The sequence below is a fragment of the Pseudorca crassidens genome, chromosome 14 (genome assembly GCF_039906515.1).
Source record: "Pseudorca crassidens isolate mPseCra1 chromosome 14, mPseCra1.hap1, whole genome shotgun sequence".
Taxonomy (NCBI): Eukaryota; Metazoa; Chordata; class Mammalia; order Artiodactyla; family Delphinidae; genus Pseudorca; species Pseudorca crassidens.
The window spans coordinates 37,601,751-37,615,569 of NC_090309.1; the positions used below are offsets into that span (position 1 = coordinate 37,601,751).

At 37.7% G+C, this 13,819-nt stretch overlaps 1 protein-coding gene across 7 annotated transcripts in view; it reads right to left on the reverse strand.

Annotated features, from left to right (window-relative positions):
* The window catches only part of UGP2 (UDP-glucose pyrophosphorylase 2), a 55,181-nt gene that overhangs the window by 26,167 nt on the left and 15,195 nt on the right, over positions 1–13,819 (reverse strand). For all 7 annotated transcript variants that reach the window (XM_067704912.1, XM_067704917.1, XM_067704914.1 and 4 more), the window contains exons 2-3: positions 13,245–13,372; positions 12,291–12,398 (exon numbers count right to left, since the gene is read on the reverse strand). In XM_067704912.1, the coding sequence (XP_067561013.1) occupies positions 12,291–12,398; positions 13,245–13,372 (236 nt within the window). The remainder of the gene's footprint in view (positions 1–12,290; positions 12,399–13,244; positions 13,373–13,819) is intronic.

Consider the following 13,819-nt stretch of genomic DNA (forward strand, 5'->3'; position numbering starts at 1 on the left):
TCTATCAGAATGAAGCTCCACTGAGTGTCAGGCCCTTATCTATCTTGTTCACTTGTATTCTGATGCCTAGATAAATGCTTACCCCACAGTACCCATTTAATAAATATTTGTTAAATGTGCTGCTGTTAGAACTTCAAAGTCAAGTAAGAATATCTGAAGCTCTATGGGAAGGAGTGGAGCCTACTCAACAGTTCTACTCAAAGAAAGGTGGAGAAATGATGGAAAAGCCACGCTTTAAGGACTTTCAAGTTCCTTTCAAACATGGATGGCAACTGTTGATTGCTCTATAACATACCAGAGTGGTTAAGAGCCTGGTCTCAGGCAGATCTGGGCCTAAATTCTGGTTCTGCCACTTACTTAATAGTTAAGTAAACCACTCAGTCTCAGAGCTTTCAATTGTGAAACAGAGAAAACAGCGAGCTCCTACACTCATCTAAGGATCATGTAAGGAAATGCATGTGAAAGCTGAGAACATGCTTGGCACATCAGCGCAGAATAAATGTCTGCTGTTATTGCTCTTACTACTGTTGCTGATAAGCACATAAAGTAGGCCCCATTCTGTGCACTAGAGATGAAAATAGGGCTGTACTCCTTGAAGAGCTCCATTATTGTTACTAAAGGATATGAAAGAAACAGGTCTTTGGAGCCTGCCACCTGGTTCATACCAGGGCTCTTCCTTTTAGATGACTTACTAACTGAACTTCAGCTTCCTCTTTTTAAAATGAGCATAATAATAGCACCTATCTTCCAGGTCTGTTGTGAATATTAAATGAGATAACAAACACAAAGGATTCAGTACATCTGACATAAGCACCCCAACATTGAAAATAAGCATTAACTACAGAATACAGAGCTGCACATACACAGGTGGTTTTTTTTGTTTTTTTTTTTTTTGCGGTACGCAGGCCTCTCACCACTGCGGGCTCTCCCGTTGCGGAGCACAGGCTCCAGACGCGCAGGCTCAGTGGCCATGGCTCACGGGCCCAGCCGCTCCGCGGCATGTGGGATCCTCCCAGACCGGGGCACGAACCCGCGTCCCCTGCATCGGCAGGTGGACTCTCAACCAATGCGCCACCAAGGAAGCCCCATACCCAGGTTTTTATGAAATTTTTAAATGAAAAATCCTTAATGCTTTGCTTCATTAAAAAACAAAAAATTTTGGAATAGTGTTTGTTTCATGCTCTTTTGAAATAATAGAAAACTTTCCAATCTCCCAAGGGCTTTAGGACTATATACAATGAAAACACTTGTCTTTCACAAGCCTTTCTATAAAAAGAAATCTTTGTTTAATGGCTTACTTCCGCCTTTTTCCACATTTAGTCTAGTTATAGGTACCCCTCTGGCATTTCTCTGTTTCTTCTCAGCTATCTTTTTTTTTTCTGAGCATGGAAGAAACATTCCATAAGCATTTTTAGCAATTATTTTGTGCTTCCTTTGACTCAGCAGGAAGTTTAAAAATGAATACGTGTAACAAAAATCAGTTTAGATAGCTTGATAATGTTTCTAGTTAAAAACACAGTGAATCTCTGCAACTTTTCTAAAAATCGAACTATTCTAAAATTAAAAGCTTATTTAAACACATATTGTAAATTGTTAACTTATTCAATTCTCATGTGTTTACCTACCTATAGCATTTTGTTTCTTACCCTTAATATTTTTGCCTCTCAAGGTCCCATACTTACTGCCCTCCCAATTAAAACTTGTAGCACTTCTAGGACTTCCTTGGTGGTCCAGTGGTAAAGAATCTGCCTTCCAATGCAGTGTACGCGGGTTCGATCCCTGGTCAGGGAACTAAGATTCCACATGCCGTGGGGCAACTAAGCCCTTGAGCCGCAACTACTGAGCTTGTGCACCTCAAGGAGAGAGCCCGTGTGCCACAAACTACAGAGCCCAGAAGCCCTGGAGCCCACGCGCTCTGGAGCCTGCGCATCACAACTAGAGAGAGAAAACCGGCACGCCACAACGAGAGAGAAGCCCACGCACCGCAACGAAGAGCCGGCATGCCTCAACAAAGATCTGCAACTAAGACCAAATGCAGCCAAAAAATAATAATAAAATAAATAAATTAAGAAAAAAATTGTAGCAACTTCCAAATTGCTGAAGAGATTTAAAATCATAATAGTCTTATTACAACTGTATACTTTAAACCTGATAAACTAGAGAAGACAGTAAAAGAACTGACAGAAAACCTAAATGACAAAAACAAGAAACAGAGTGATTACAGATGGCAAATGATCCTACAAAGTAGGTGGTAACTGAAGAGACGTGCCAACTGCTCCCTAACCCTTACAATAATTGAGAATTTTTTTATACACACTCCAGGAAGTTCAAAGACTTTTCGATATTTTTTTTAACTGTTAAAGTCAAAAGTAATATATACAAATGGTAAAAAAAAAAAAAATTCAAATACTACAAACAGGTACATGTTCATCACCCCTTTATAGAAGTGAGCTAAAATCATAAAATTAGTCAACCTTGTGAGACATTTGGCCCATATCCTTATCAGCTAGGGTGGTAGTTTTCAAAGAACATTCCACTTCAGTATGGATTAGAAAGGACAAAGGGTGATGACCAGAGTTGGAAAGGAATTCTAACAGAAGAGATAGGAAGTCCAAAAGCCAATCTGCTTATGTGACTAGGACTAGCTCTTCACTAAAATCACCATAAATTTCCCCTATAAGTCAACCCTCCTGTTAGTCTAACTGTGGACAAAAGATGCTTCAAAATAACTGTGACAATCCTAAATTTCCTAAAAAATAACACTGAAGCCTCTAACATCAAATCCTATTTATGCTGCATACTAGCTTTAAACTCTAAGATACTAAATAGCAGTGTGATTAAAGTGATTAAAGCAGTGTACATTGTTAGTTTAATTATATAATTCACACTGTTGGAGCAGCCCTGGAGAAATGAAGGTGGGGCAGGGGGGAAAGGCCAGAGGCTATTAAAAAAAAGTTTTACGGAAGATTAAAGAGCAGGTGGAGGGAGCTTCCCTGGTGGCGCAGTGGTTGAGAGTCCGCCTGCCGATGCAGGAGACACGGGTTCATGCCCCGGTCCGGGAAGATCCCACATGCCGCGGAGCGGCTGGGCCCGTGAGCCATGGCCACTGAGCCTGCGCGTCCAGAGCCTGTGCTCCGCAACGGGAGAGGCCACAACAGTGAGAGACCCGCGTACCGAAAAAAAAAAAAAAAAAAGGAGCAGGTGGAGGAAAACAAAGGCTAAAAGAAAGGCCAGATATAAAATTGAGGAGGAGATATGGGGATATATGTATACATATAGCTGATTCACTTTAATATACAGCAGAAACTAACACAACATTGTAAAGCAATTATACTCCAATAAAGATGTTTAAAAAAAAAAAAAAACTGAGGGTAGAGGCTAGACTGACCTCTTCTTTGGAGAACTCTGAATGAAGGAAAAGGCAATACTTTAGAAAGATACGTATTTGCTTAGCTTGTGTGTTTAAGGAAAGAAGTAAAGTGGGAATCAAGCCCTACAGCTGCACAAGGAAACTGTTGGGGATAATGGAAAAGTTCTATATCTTGATTATGATGGTAGTTACACAGCTGTATGCGTTTCTGAACTCAGAAAACTTACACTAAAAAGAATAAATTTTACTGTATGTAAATTATAACTTAATCAACCTAACATTAAAAAAAAGCTATTAACAGCTAAAATGCTGATTAACCTTATAAAGTTTATCAAGTGAAGAAACAAAAACAAGAATAAGCATCTTTTTTTTACCTTGAACTTATTTAATTGTAGTTGATTTACAATGTTGTGTTGGTTTCAGGTGTACAGCAAAGTGATTCAATCACATGTACACACACACACACATATACGCATGCACTTTTTCAGTTTCTTTTCCATTAAAGGTTATTATAAGGTACTGAATATAGTTCCCTGCGATATTACAGCAGGACTTTGTTTTTACCTATTTTACATATAGTAGTGTGTATCTGTTAATCCCAAACTCCTAATTTATCCCTCTCTCCCATCTTTTCCCCTTTGGTAACCATGTTTGTTTTCTATGTCTGTGAATCTATTTCTGTTTTGTAAATAAGTGCCTTTGTATTTTTTTAGTATGATAATCTCTAGGTCCATTCATGTTGCTGCAAATGGCATTATTTCATTCGTTTTTATGGCTGAGTAATATTCCTCTGTGTGTGTGTGTGTGTGTGTGTGTGTGTGTGTGTGTGTGTGTACACCACATCTTCTTTATCCATTCCTCCGTCGATGGACACTTAGGCTGTTCCCATGTCTTGGCTATTATGAATAGTGCTGCTATGAACATTGGGGTGCATGTTGTCTTTTCAAATTATAGTTTTCTCTGGATATATGTCCAGGAATGGGACTGCTGGATCATATGGTAACTCTATTTTTAGTTTTTTAAGGAAACTCCATGCTGTTTTCCATAGCAGCTGCACCAAATTACATTCCCACCAACAGTGTAGGACGGTTCCCTTTCTTTACACCCTCTCCAGCATTAATTATTTGTAGATTTTTTGATGATGGTCATTCTGACCAGAGTGAGGTTATATCTCAATGTAGTTTTGATTTACATTTCTCTAATAATTAGCAATGTTGAGCATCTTTTCATGTACCTGTTGGTTATCTGTATGTCTTCCTTGGAGAAACGTCTCTTTAGGTCTTCTGCTCATTTTTTGACTGGGTCGTTTTTTTTTTTTTATATAGAGCCATATGAGCTGTTTGTATATTTTGGAGATTAATCCCTTGTCGGTCACACTGTTTGCAACTATTTTCTCCCATTCTGTAGGTTGTCTTTTTGTTTTGTTGATGGTTTCCTTTGCTGTGCAAAAGCTCTTAAGTTTAACTAGGTCCCATTTGTTCATTTTTGCTTTTAAGAATAGCATCTTTTAACTATTTGGGTTGATGTTTTACAATGTTGAAGAATCTAAGCAAACTGTTTGAGGTATATAATGAAGCATGGTTTTTAAATTCTGTTCCCATCTTCCACCGTTAGTGTCTCTCTTAAATGGAAACTGTAGTTTCTGACATTTTTCCCGTGTAACCCACTGGCTGAGGTTTTCAGCCAGCAACAGGAGCTGCAATGTCAGGCAAAGAGACTCAGCACCTGGCTCTCTCAGGGCCTTTCTTCTGGCTCTAGACATAGAGAAGCAGACACATCTACCATATGCTCTACAACCAGAGAACAAGCTAAATGCTATAAACCTCTTTATTTCTAGACTCCTATTATGTTCAAAGCTTTTTTCTCTTTGATTTTCCTCCCATCCTCAGAGAAGTCTTGCCTCAAGGTTACCCCAAGAGTCTACCTTAATGCCAAGAAGTCTTTCCAGAGCCCCCATGCCAGTTAGATGCTTCCATAGCACCCTATGGATTGCTTCTCACACTATTCCATAGGTAGCTGTTTCTGGATCCATTTCCTCTAAAACTCAAGGCCAAAATGCTGAAGAAGGGCCAAGACTTATTATTTTGTAGTCCCAGAATGCAGCTAGTTCCTGACAGAGAGGAAGCACCCAATAAAAGTTTCTTGAATGATATTCTAAAAAAGTACTTCTGTCCACTCTGAGAAAATGTACATTTATACAGTTTTACCTATAAGTTCAAAAAATGTACCTAGGGCCTACAATCCCTGCAGAGACTTCCTGGTTCAGATGCCTAGTGTAAACTTATTCCAGTTTCCTCTTGGCTATACAATGGGATGAGCAGAGGGTCAGTTGTCCACATCTGATCTAGAATAAGGAAAAGGAATTAGTAAAATGTCCCCAAGGAATTACAGGGCAGAAAGGATTATAGGTAGGTATGGGCCACCCACTCTTTTTTTTTTTTTTTAATTCTTCCAGTGCCAATCTTGCAGGTTCAGGGTTGTCCTGTAGTAAATAAAAATAATGGAAATTCCCTCACAGTTGTACCACAGATGAAGATGTGGGATAGGAGAACTTCACAGATGTATTGTTCTTATCTGATTATAAGACACAAAATGCCTACATAAAATATACACTTGGAGAGTATAATAATAAATTGATCTATATTAGGCCTTGCAACACATGGGCCAAGGTCCAAAAAGGTTCTCTATATGGTGGGGGTTGAGGAGGGGGGAATGGTAATGTTCAGAGGAGTGGTACTACTACCTATATCCATGCTATAATTTTCCCAAGGAACTCGATTCTGTGGGATTGGACCATCCCCAACTCTAGACACAGGGGGTGTGGTTAGAGACCCTGGTCTAACACTATTACCTAGAGTCTCTCAGAGTCAACCATGGGATTGATGTTAAAGTGGCCATATATTTACTATTTCTAAAGTGAAATAATAAATAAGTAACCAGAACAGAAGTAAGACTCCTAGGCCTGTGGTCAGCCCCCTTAGTCACATCCCCTTCCTGAAATAAGTTTCCTGTATATAAAGGCATGTGAAGGAAGGTAGTCCTGGAGAAAATTAAAGACTGTTCAATTCATCATGGAATCAAAAGGCAGGGAATGAGTTTTAGCAATATTTGCCAAATTAGTGTTAGTATTTTTGATTAGATTAGTAATTCTACATATTACCATTTTAAAATTTTACTTCAAGGAAAAGATGAGGCTCTCTGGTATCCACCCATGTCCCCAGGACCATTTCCTTAAATGCTACTACCTATTTCCTTTTTGTGGAATACTTTTACATTCAGGATCTAATGTTATCTTTTTTTTTAATTAAAAAAAATTTTTTTTTATACAGTAGGTTCTTATTAGTTATCCATTTTATACATATTAGTGTATATATGTCAATCCCAATCTCCCAATTCATCCCACCACCACCATCACCCCCCACCCTGCTTTCCCCCCTTGGTGTCCACATGTTTGTTCTCTACATCTGTGTCTCTATTTCTGCCTTGCAAACCAGTTCATCTGTACCATTTTTCTAGATTCCACATATATGTGTTAATATACGATATTTGTTTTTCTCTTTCTGACTTACTTCACTCTGTATGACAGTCTCTAGGTCCATCCATACCTCTACAAATGACCCAATTTCATTCCTTTTATGGCTGAGTAATATTCCATTGTATATATGTACCACATCTTCTTTACAGGATCTAATGTTATCTCTACACACACGCAAAACAAGTCCCTAATGGCTTTGCCATTAGCTGCTGACTACAGTTGGGAAATCTTCATCATGCTCAAAGCAAACCATCCTGTGTCATATCACAGCAGATCCTTGGCCAAATTGCCTCCAGTAAGTCTTTCAAAAAAGATGTGCAAACATTAGCTGCACAATATATTATAATTCACCTTCCAAAAGACAAATTAAAAAAATCTGTATTTTTCCTCTGTACACGTATACTGTAACTTTCTCAGAATGCTTTATTATTATATTTAAACACGCTTTAATGTTTTTGTACTGATAAGACTAAGAGTAAGAAAAGTTCTCAGTTATTTTGTGGAACAAAACAAAAAAATCTGTTGAAGCTAAATACCACATTGATACGATATTTTTCATGCCAATTCTCTATCTCAATCAAACAAACAAAAAGAGTTGACCCTATATAACTCCTCCCCATTCACAAATACACCCTCACCCTTTTGAGGACTATAAAACAAGAATGACAATCATAAATCAACCAGGGACTTTGTGTTCCTATCTAAATGAAAAATTTAGAGAATATTTTTCATATAATTTTCATATAAATGATAATGTACTTTATTGTCATCAGAGGTCATGGCCAGCCAGGTGATAACAGGTTTTAAGTTAGGGCTCAAAAGAGCCCGTCAGTCCCAATACCTTCTTGAGTAGGCTCTGTATCTTCCCATATCTTTTATCTATTTCCCATCCCTCTCCATCCTCAACACTTAAGCTCAAACATTAAGCTTGGCGAGGAACAAGACACTCTTACGGCCTCTCTAGAAAGCAATTAAATGGTCCAATGAAGCTGTACATGCTGACTGGTCCCTCCTTGCTAGTCAAAAACATTAACCTTATTTTTTTAAAAACTTTCCTTAAGTAGCTAAATATCAAGATAACTAAATGAATGTAATAATCAAGATTAACACTCACAAAATGGGGGCAAAGCATTATCCATGGCATAACTCCATAAATTGCGTTCTTCTTCTAAGCATAATTCAATAAAATATGGGCTCAATAGGCTTTTCAAAAACAAAACACGTATGTCAGAGAACAGACTGGTGGTTGCCAAAGGGGAGGAGGAAGTGAAATGTGTGATGGGGATCCAGAAGCACAAACTTTCAGTTATAAAATAAATAAGTCATGGGGATGTAAAGTAAAACATGGAGAGTACAGTCAATAACATTGTATTAACTCTGTATGGTGACAGATGGTAACTAGACTTACAGTGGTGATCATTTAGCAATGCATACAAATGTTAAATTAAATCACTATGTTGTACATCTGAAAGTAATAAAATGTTGTATGTTAGTTATACCTCAATAAAAAATATATAAAAAAAAATATATATATATATATGTGCTCAATGACAGAGCTAAAATGAAGTATTCAATACAGTAGGCAAGAATGAGTAAGTAAAACTTGACAACATAAAATTTCAATGTCTCTCTATAAGTATATCCTCCAATCTAGTATTTACAAAAAAATAGTTTTACCTAAAATGTAATCATCTGAATTGAAAAAGGCATTTGAGGTCAGTTTTCTGGGAACCAAAGAAGTAAACTACTGAAGATCTTCTAAAAATAAATACACTAAAATGGGGTCAACAAACTTTTTCCATAAAGGTCCAGAAAGGAAGTATTTCGGGTTTTGTAAGCCGTATAGTCTTCATCACAACTATTCAACTCTGCCATTGTAGTATCACAGCATTGTAACAGCTATAGACAATATGTAAATGAGTAAGTGTGGTTGTGTTCTGAAAACTTTATTTACAAAACAAGGTGGCCAACTCCTACACAAAAATATAGATCCTCTGTCATAACAATGTTTATATGCAAGGATGACAAGAGAAATGTCACTCTAAATGGCTATTCTCTGACAATAATTTCTTTTTAGTTAAGAGGGTACAGTATCACCTGCATTTAAAAAATAAAAACCTATGTTCAGGCTTCCCTGGTGGCACAGTGGTTAAGAATCTGCCTGCCAACACAGGGGACACGGGTTCGAGCCTTCGTCTGGGAAGATCGCACATGCTGCAGAGCAACTAAGCCCATGTGCCACAACTAATGAGCCTGTGCTCTAGAGCCCTCGAGCCACAACTACTGAGCCGCGTGCCACAACTACTGAAGCCCGCGCGCCTAGAGCCCGTGCTCCGCAACAAGAAAAGCCACCGCAATGACAAGCCCGCGCACTGCAACGAACAGTAGCCCCCGGTTGCTACAACTAGAGAAATCCCGCACGCAGCAACGAAGACCCAACACAGCCAAAAACAAATAAATTTTTTAAAATGCTTAAAAAAAAAAAAAAAAAGAACCTATGTTCACTAAATAATGTGTTTTGAAAGGAAAACTAACCTCTATATAACCTCTATGACCAGAGAGTAAAAAGCCTGGGAGTGGGGAGGAGAGGGAGGGAGCCGGAGGAGTGTAGGGGAAGCAAGGTGAATGAATATTAACCTATAATTTGTATTCTCAGAACTACTTGCCAAAGCTAATAGTTAACAGAGTATGTAAGACACATTTGTGCCCTCAAGAAGCTCATAACATAGTTAAAAGAGCAAACTTATTTTTTCCCTCTGCATTTCAAAACCCTCAACATTAAGGGCACATGGGATTATAAGAACATTTTTTAAAAGATGCTCACAACCTAGGCTTTAAAATAAAGACATATATATATATATATATATATATATATTTTTTTTTTTTTTTTTTGCGGTACGCGGGCCTCTCAGTGTTGTAGCCTCTCGCGTTGCGGAGCACAGGCTCCGGACGCGCAGGCTCAGCGGCCATGGCTCACGGGCCCAGCCGCTCCGCGGCATGTAGGATCTTCCCAGACCGGGGCACGAACCCGTGTCCCCTGCATCGGCAGGCGGACTCTCAACCACTGTGCCACCAGGGAAGCCCCCAAAGACATATTTTTAATGGAGACTTACATTTTTATAAACAGAAAGAGAAAAGACTTCATAAAATCATATTACATCCAGAATTCTATATTTCTTTCTTTTTATTTTTCTATATCAATTCAGCATTCCTATCAGTAACTACAGCTCACTGCAGGGGCACAGCCTCCTGAAAGGATTTGTCAAGACCTTGTTTGGAATGGTGGCGCTGAACTGGAAAAATCCCTAGGTGGTTCTGATCCCTCTACTTGCTTCCTCCCCCCGACTCCAATCCCCATGCCAAGAAACCCTACTATGTATCATAATCTTCTCTCAAAATACACAAAGGCAGATTTCTCCATTGTGAAAGCAGAATCCTGAATCATAAAATATACTGAAAGTAATCAATTTTTGTGCCTTCCTTCAAGGTAGGCTCTATCATCAAAAGGTTAAGTTTGTGTAACGAGAAAAAAAATTCCCAAGTCTGCAAGAATTAAGAAGAAAACCTTTATCCCCAGGTCTGTCATTAATCAGAAAAGTAAAGTCATTTCAACTAAGAATAAATTCCTAGCAAAAATATTAAGTATTTAAAGTGGGAAAATACATAATGTATAAATTTTTTATTATAATTTTAGGCCTACTCCCAAACATTCTTTTTTTAATCTGACTGAATTTACAACTAGTTCCTTTTTAAAATTATATACCTATCCAGAAGATTGCTCTAAATAATTTTTCAGGAGAAAATATCATTAATTCTACCACTTAAAAGCAGAAAAATAAATCACAGTACATCACTAGAGCGAAGGAAATCAAAGACTAAAATAGAAGACCCTAAAGAAAAAAATATATATATATATGCACACTGTAATTGGCAAGCACTACAGACAAGAGGAATTTTAACTTCAACATCAAAAATGAGAGTCCTCAAGGTGAACGCTTAGGTGGGATTTTTTTTTTTTTTTGCTTTGTTTTCTTTTTTTACCATGAACATGTAATTTATAATTTTTAAGTTTTATAACTGAAAGACAATTTTGACATATAGGAAAAAAAGTACTCTTCACCAGGAACTACATTTAAGATTTTCTCATTAGAAGAAATATGAGGGACTCCACTAGCTTAAGCCACCAGATATGGTATACAAATGAATGCATGCAGTTATGTCCCAATAAAACTTTACAAAACACAAGCAGTGGTGCAGCCCTCAGACAGTAGTTTGCCAAACTCCTGCTTAAAACAGCCCTGTTTTTAAACCAATATTAGATTATTTAAGATTACAGATACATAAGAGATAAACTATCTACATGCAATTATTCCACTCCATCAAGTCTTTTCTACCTTCAGTGAAAAATGCCACAAGCAGCAGTGGTCAAAACTGCTGACAGGAAAGGAAAGAAAGGTCACTGTGTTAACCAAACCTGTCCCTGAAACAATCACTTAATTTAGATCAATAATTCAACTCAGGATACATGGTCTCCTAGCCTCAAAGACTAGTAAGAAGACAACACATGCATACAAACAACTGCTACTAATTAGGCTGGCTTACTACCTCAGCATGATAGAAATAACCACGAACATCTGCAAAATGTTTCATGGTTTAACATGTTTCCATATGTTTCTTAAGAGAGTCTCATAACAACCCTGTGAAGTACAGAAAGCACTTGGTATCATTCTCATTTTACACAAAGCTCAAAAGCATTAGAGCTAGGATTTGAACCTCCGATACTACCGCATTACACCTCTTCAGTGCAGCTTTCTGCTAGGAGCTGACAACAGAGGTGGAGGCATTTAGACTGAGCCTCAAAGAATGAGCAGGATTTTGATAGGTGAAGAGCCCATAGCATTCCAAGGAAACAACATACACAGAAGTCTAGAAGCAGGGAAATACTATGTGTGTGAAGGGGATGCTGGGTTGGTTCAAGAAAGGCAGGCAAGGGAAATACAGCTAGAAAGATGGGTTGAAAGCATAGGGAGAGCTTTAAGTACCTGACAGTGACTGTACATGACCCTATAGGCAATGAGAAATCAGATGGTTTGGAGATGGAAGAAAACATAATGAAGCTCTTACCATGTGTTTAAACAAAAGAACTGCCTCATATTCAAGGATGTTAAGTTATGAGGTAGTGTTATAGGGAGATTAGACTTTCATAAGTGCTCTGCAGGACTGGATAGATGGGTCTAAAAGAAAGGAAAGTAGTAGCAGGCTATCTCTGTAGTTTCAATGTCTGAATTGATGGTTCCTACAGGTACCCTATAGTATCCCACCCCCAAAAGTTAAACCAGTGTCTGAAATTACCTTAAATTTTCCTACATTTTATCCAAAACTTACCGAATCTTCTGGAGGTTTCTGGATTTTTCCCCAATCCACAGAAGGTCCCTTTTCTTGCAAAAATCTATGAAATAGCTTCCGAAATCCATCAAGGTCTTTTTTAGTGTGCTATGAGAATAGAAGTCGTTGTTATAACTAGCAGAATGCTTAATATTTAATAAAAACAGACATATATTGTACATTTAAAATACCTTTCAGTGAAATTCTTATACGTTTAAAACATGGAGTACAGCAGAGACTTTTTTACACCCCAATTTAAAACTAAAGAGGAAAAAAAGCTAATAGGAACCACACTTAAAGGAATACAAGTAAACTCGCCATCTCCCACCTGTATCATGTAATCTGAACACCATTTGGCCTGTGGGAATTCCAACTGGTTCTCTCCATTTACTCACCAATGTATTTCTCTACTTCTTTTAAGTGACAATTAATCTTCACCAAAAGAACAAGAAGGAACAAAAATCAGCTAACCTCAAAACATTAAGTATAAATTGAAATTTGAAAATGAAAAGGATAATCTATTGATTTATAAGTAGAAAAGTAAACACCTGCCTATTCTGGGAAACCTCTATCATAGCTGTCAGAGTAGCATAGTTCTGTTAGAACTGGCTCTTTGGAAAAGGCATGCAGGATATAAGGTTGATCAATTAACTTCTCACAATTTTAACTGAACACTGGTATCCATTTTTCCATCCAATGATACCAAAACACAGATCACATAAATTGTAATTTTGTTCTGATTCTTTCAAACTTTAGAAACTTACCAGAATTTAAAAAATAAAAAAGACAATGGTTTTATAATGGGCAAATATTGAAAATCCTTAATTATTGAGCAATCCTAATTTTTTAAATATATCACTACATCTTGTGCTTATTTCAGGCTAGATGATCAGTAGCAGCAATAGCAACTCAGTATGTAGATGGATGAAAGCAAAAACAGTGTAGGGTCCTTACTTCAAACTCATGTGATGGTGCTGTGGTGAGTATCTTTTCTAGTTCCTTCTTCACAGATAATTCTAGTTCTTGTCGAATGACTTCTTGGAACTGAGAAGCGCCATCTTGAGACATTGCTTTGCTGAGATCTTAAAACAAAAATATAAAAACCACAGACTGAGAACTCAGACAGCCATTCAAACAGCTGGTAAACCACAACCAATTTATTTCTGGTGTGCCAGCAAATGAAAAGGGCTCAATCTTCTGGTCCCATCAATCTCCAGGAGGATTTTAGCATTGTCAACTAGTTATGACTCAATAATCATATGCACTCAAATTTGACTGTTTGGTACATCTATATGCTTTACAGGTGTATCTAAAATACTAAACACTTTGGGGGAGATGAAGCAGGTGGAAGTAAAATGATTAATCTTCATTTGAGCATATAGTTCCATCTCCGCTGATGTTTTTCCGTCCTAGCTGTCAAAGCTGGAAAAAAATGAGAACGCCTGGAATAACATTAATAAGGGCATATTTTATAGAACCTGTCCTTATGGAACTGCTGCCTCATAAGAGAACTGAAGGGTTTGGCAACT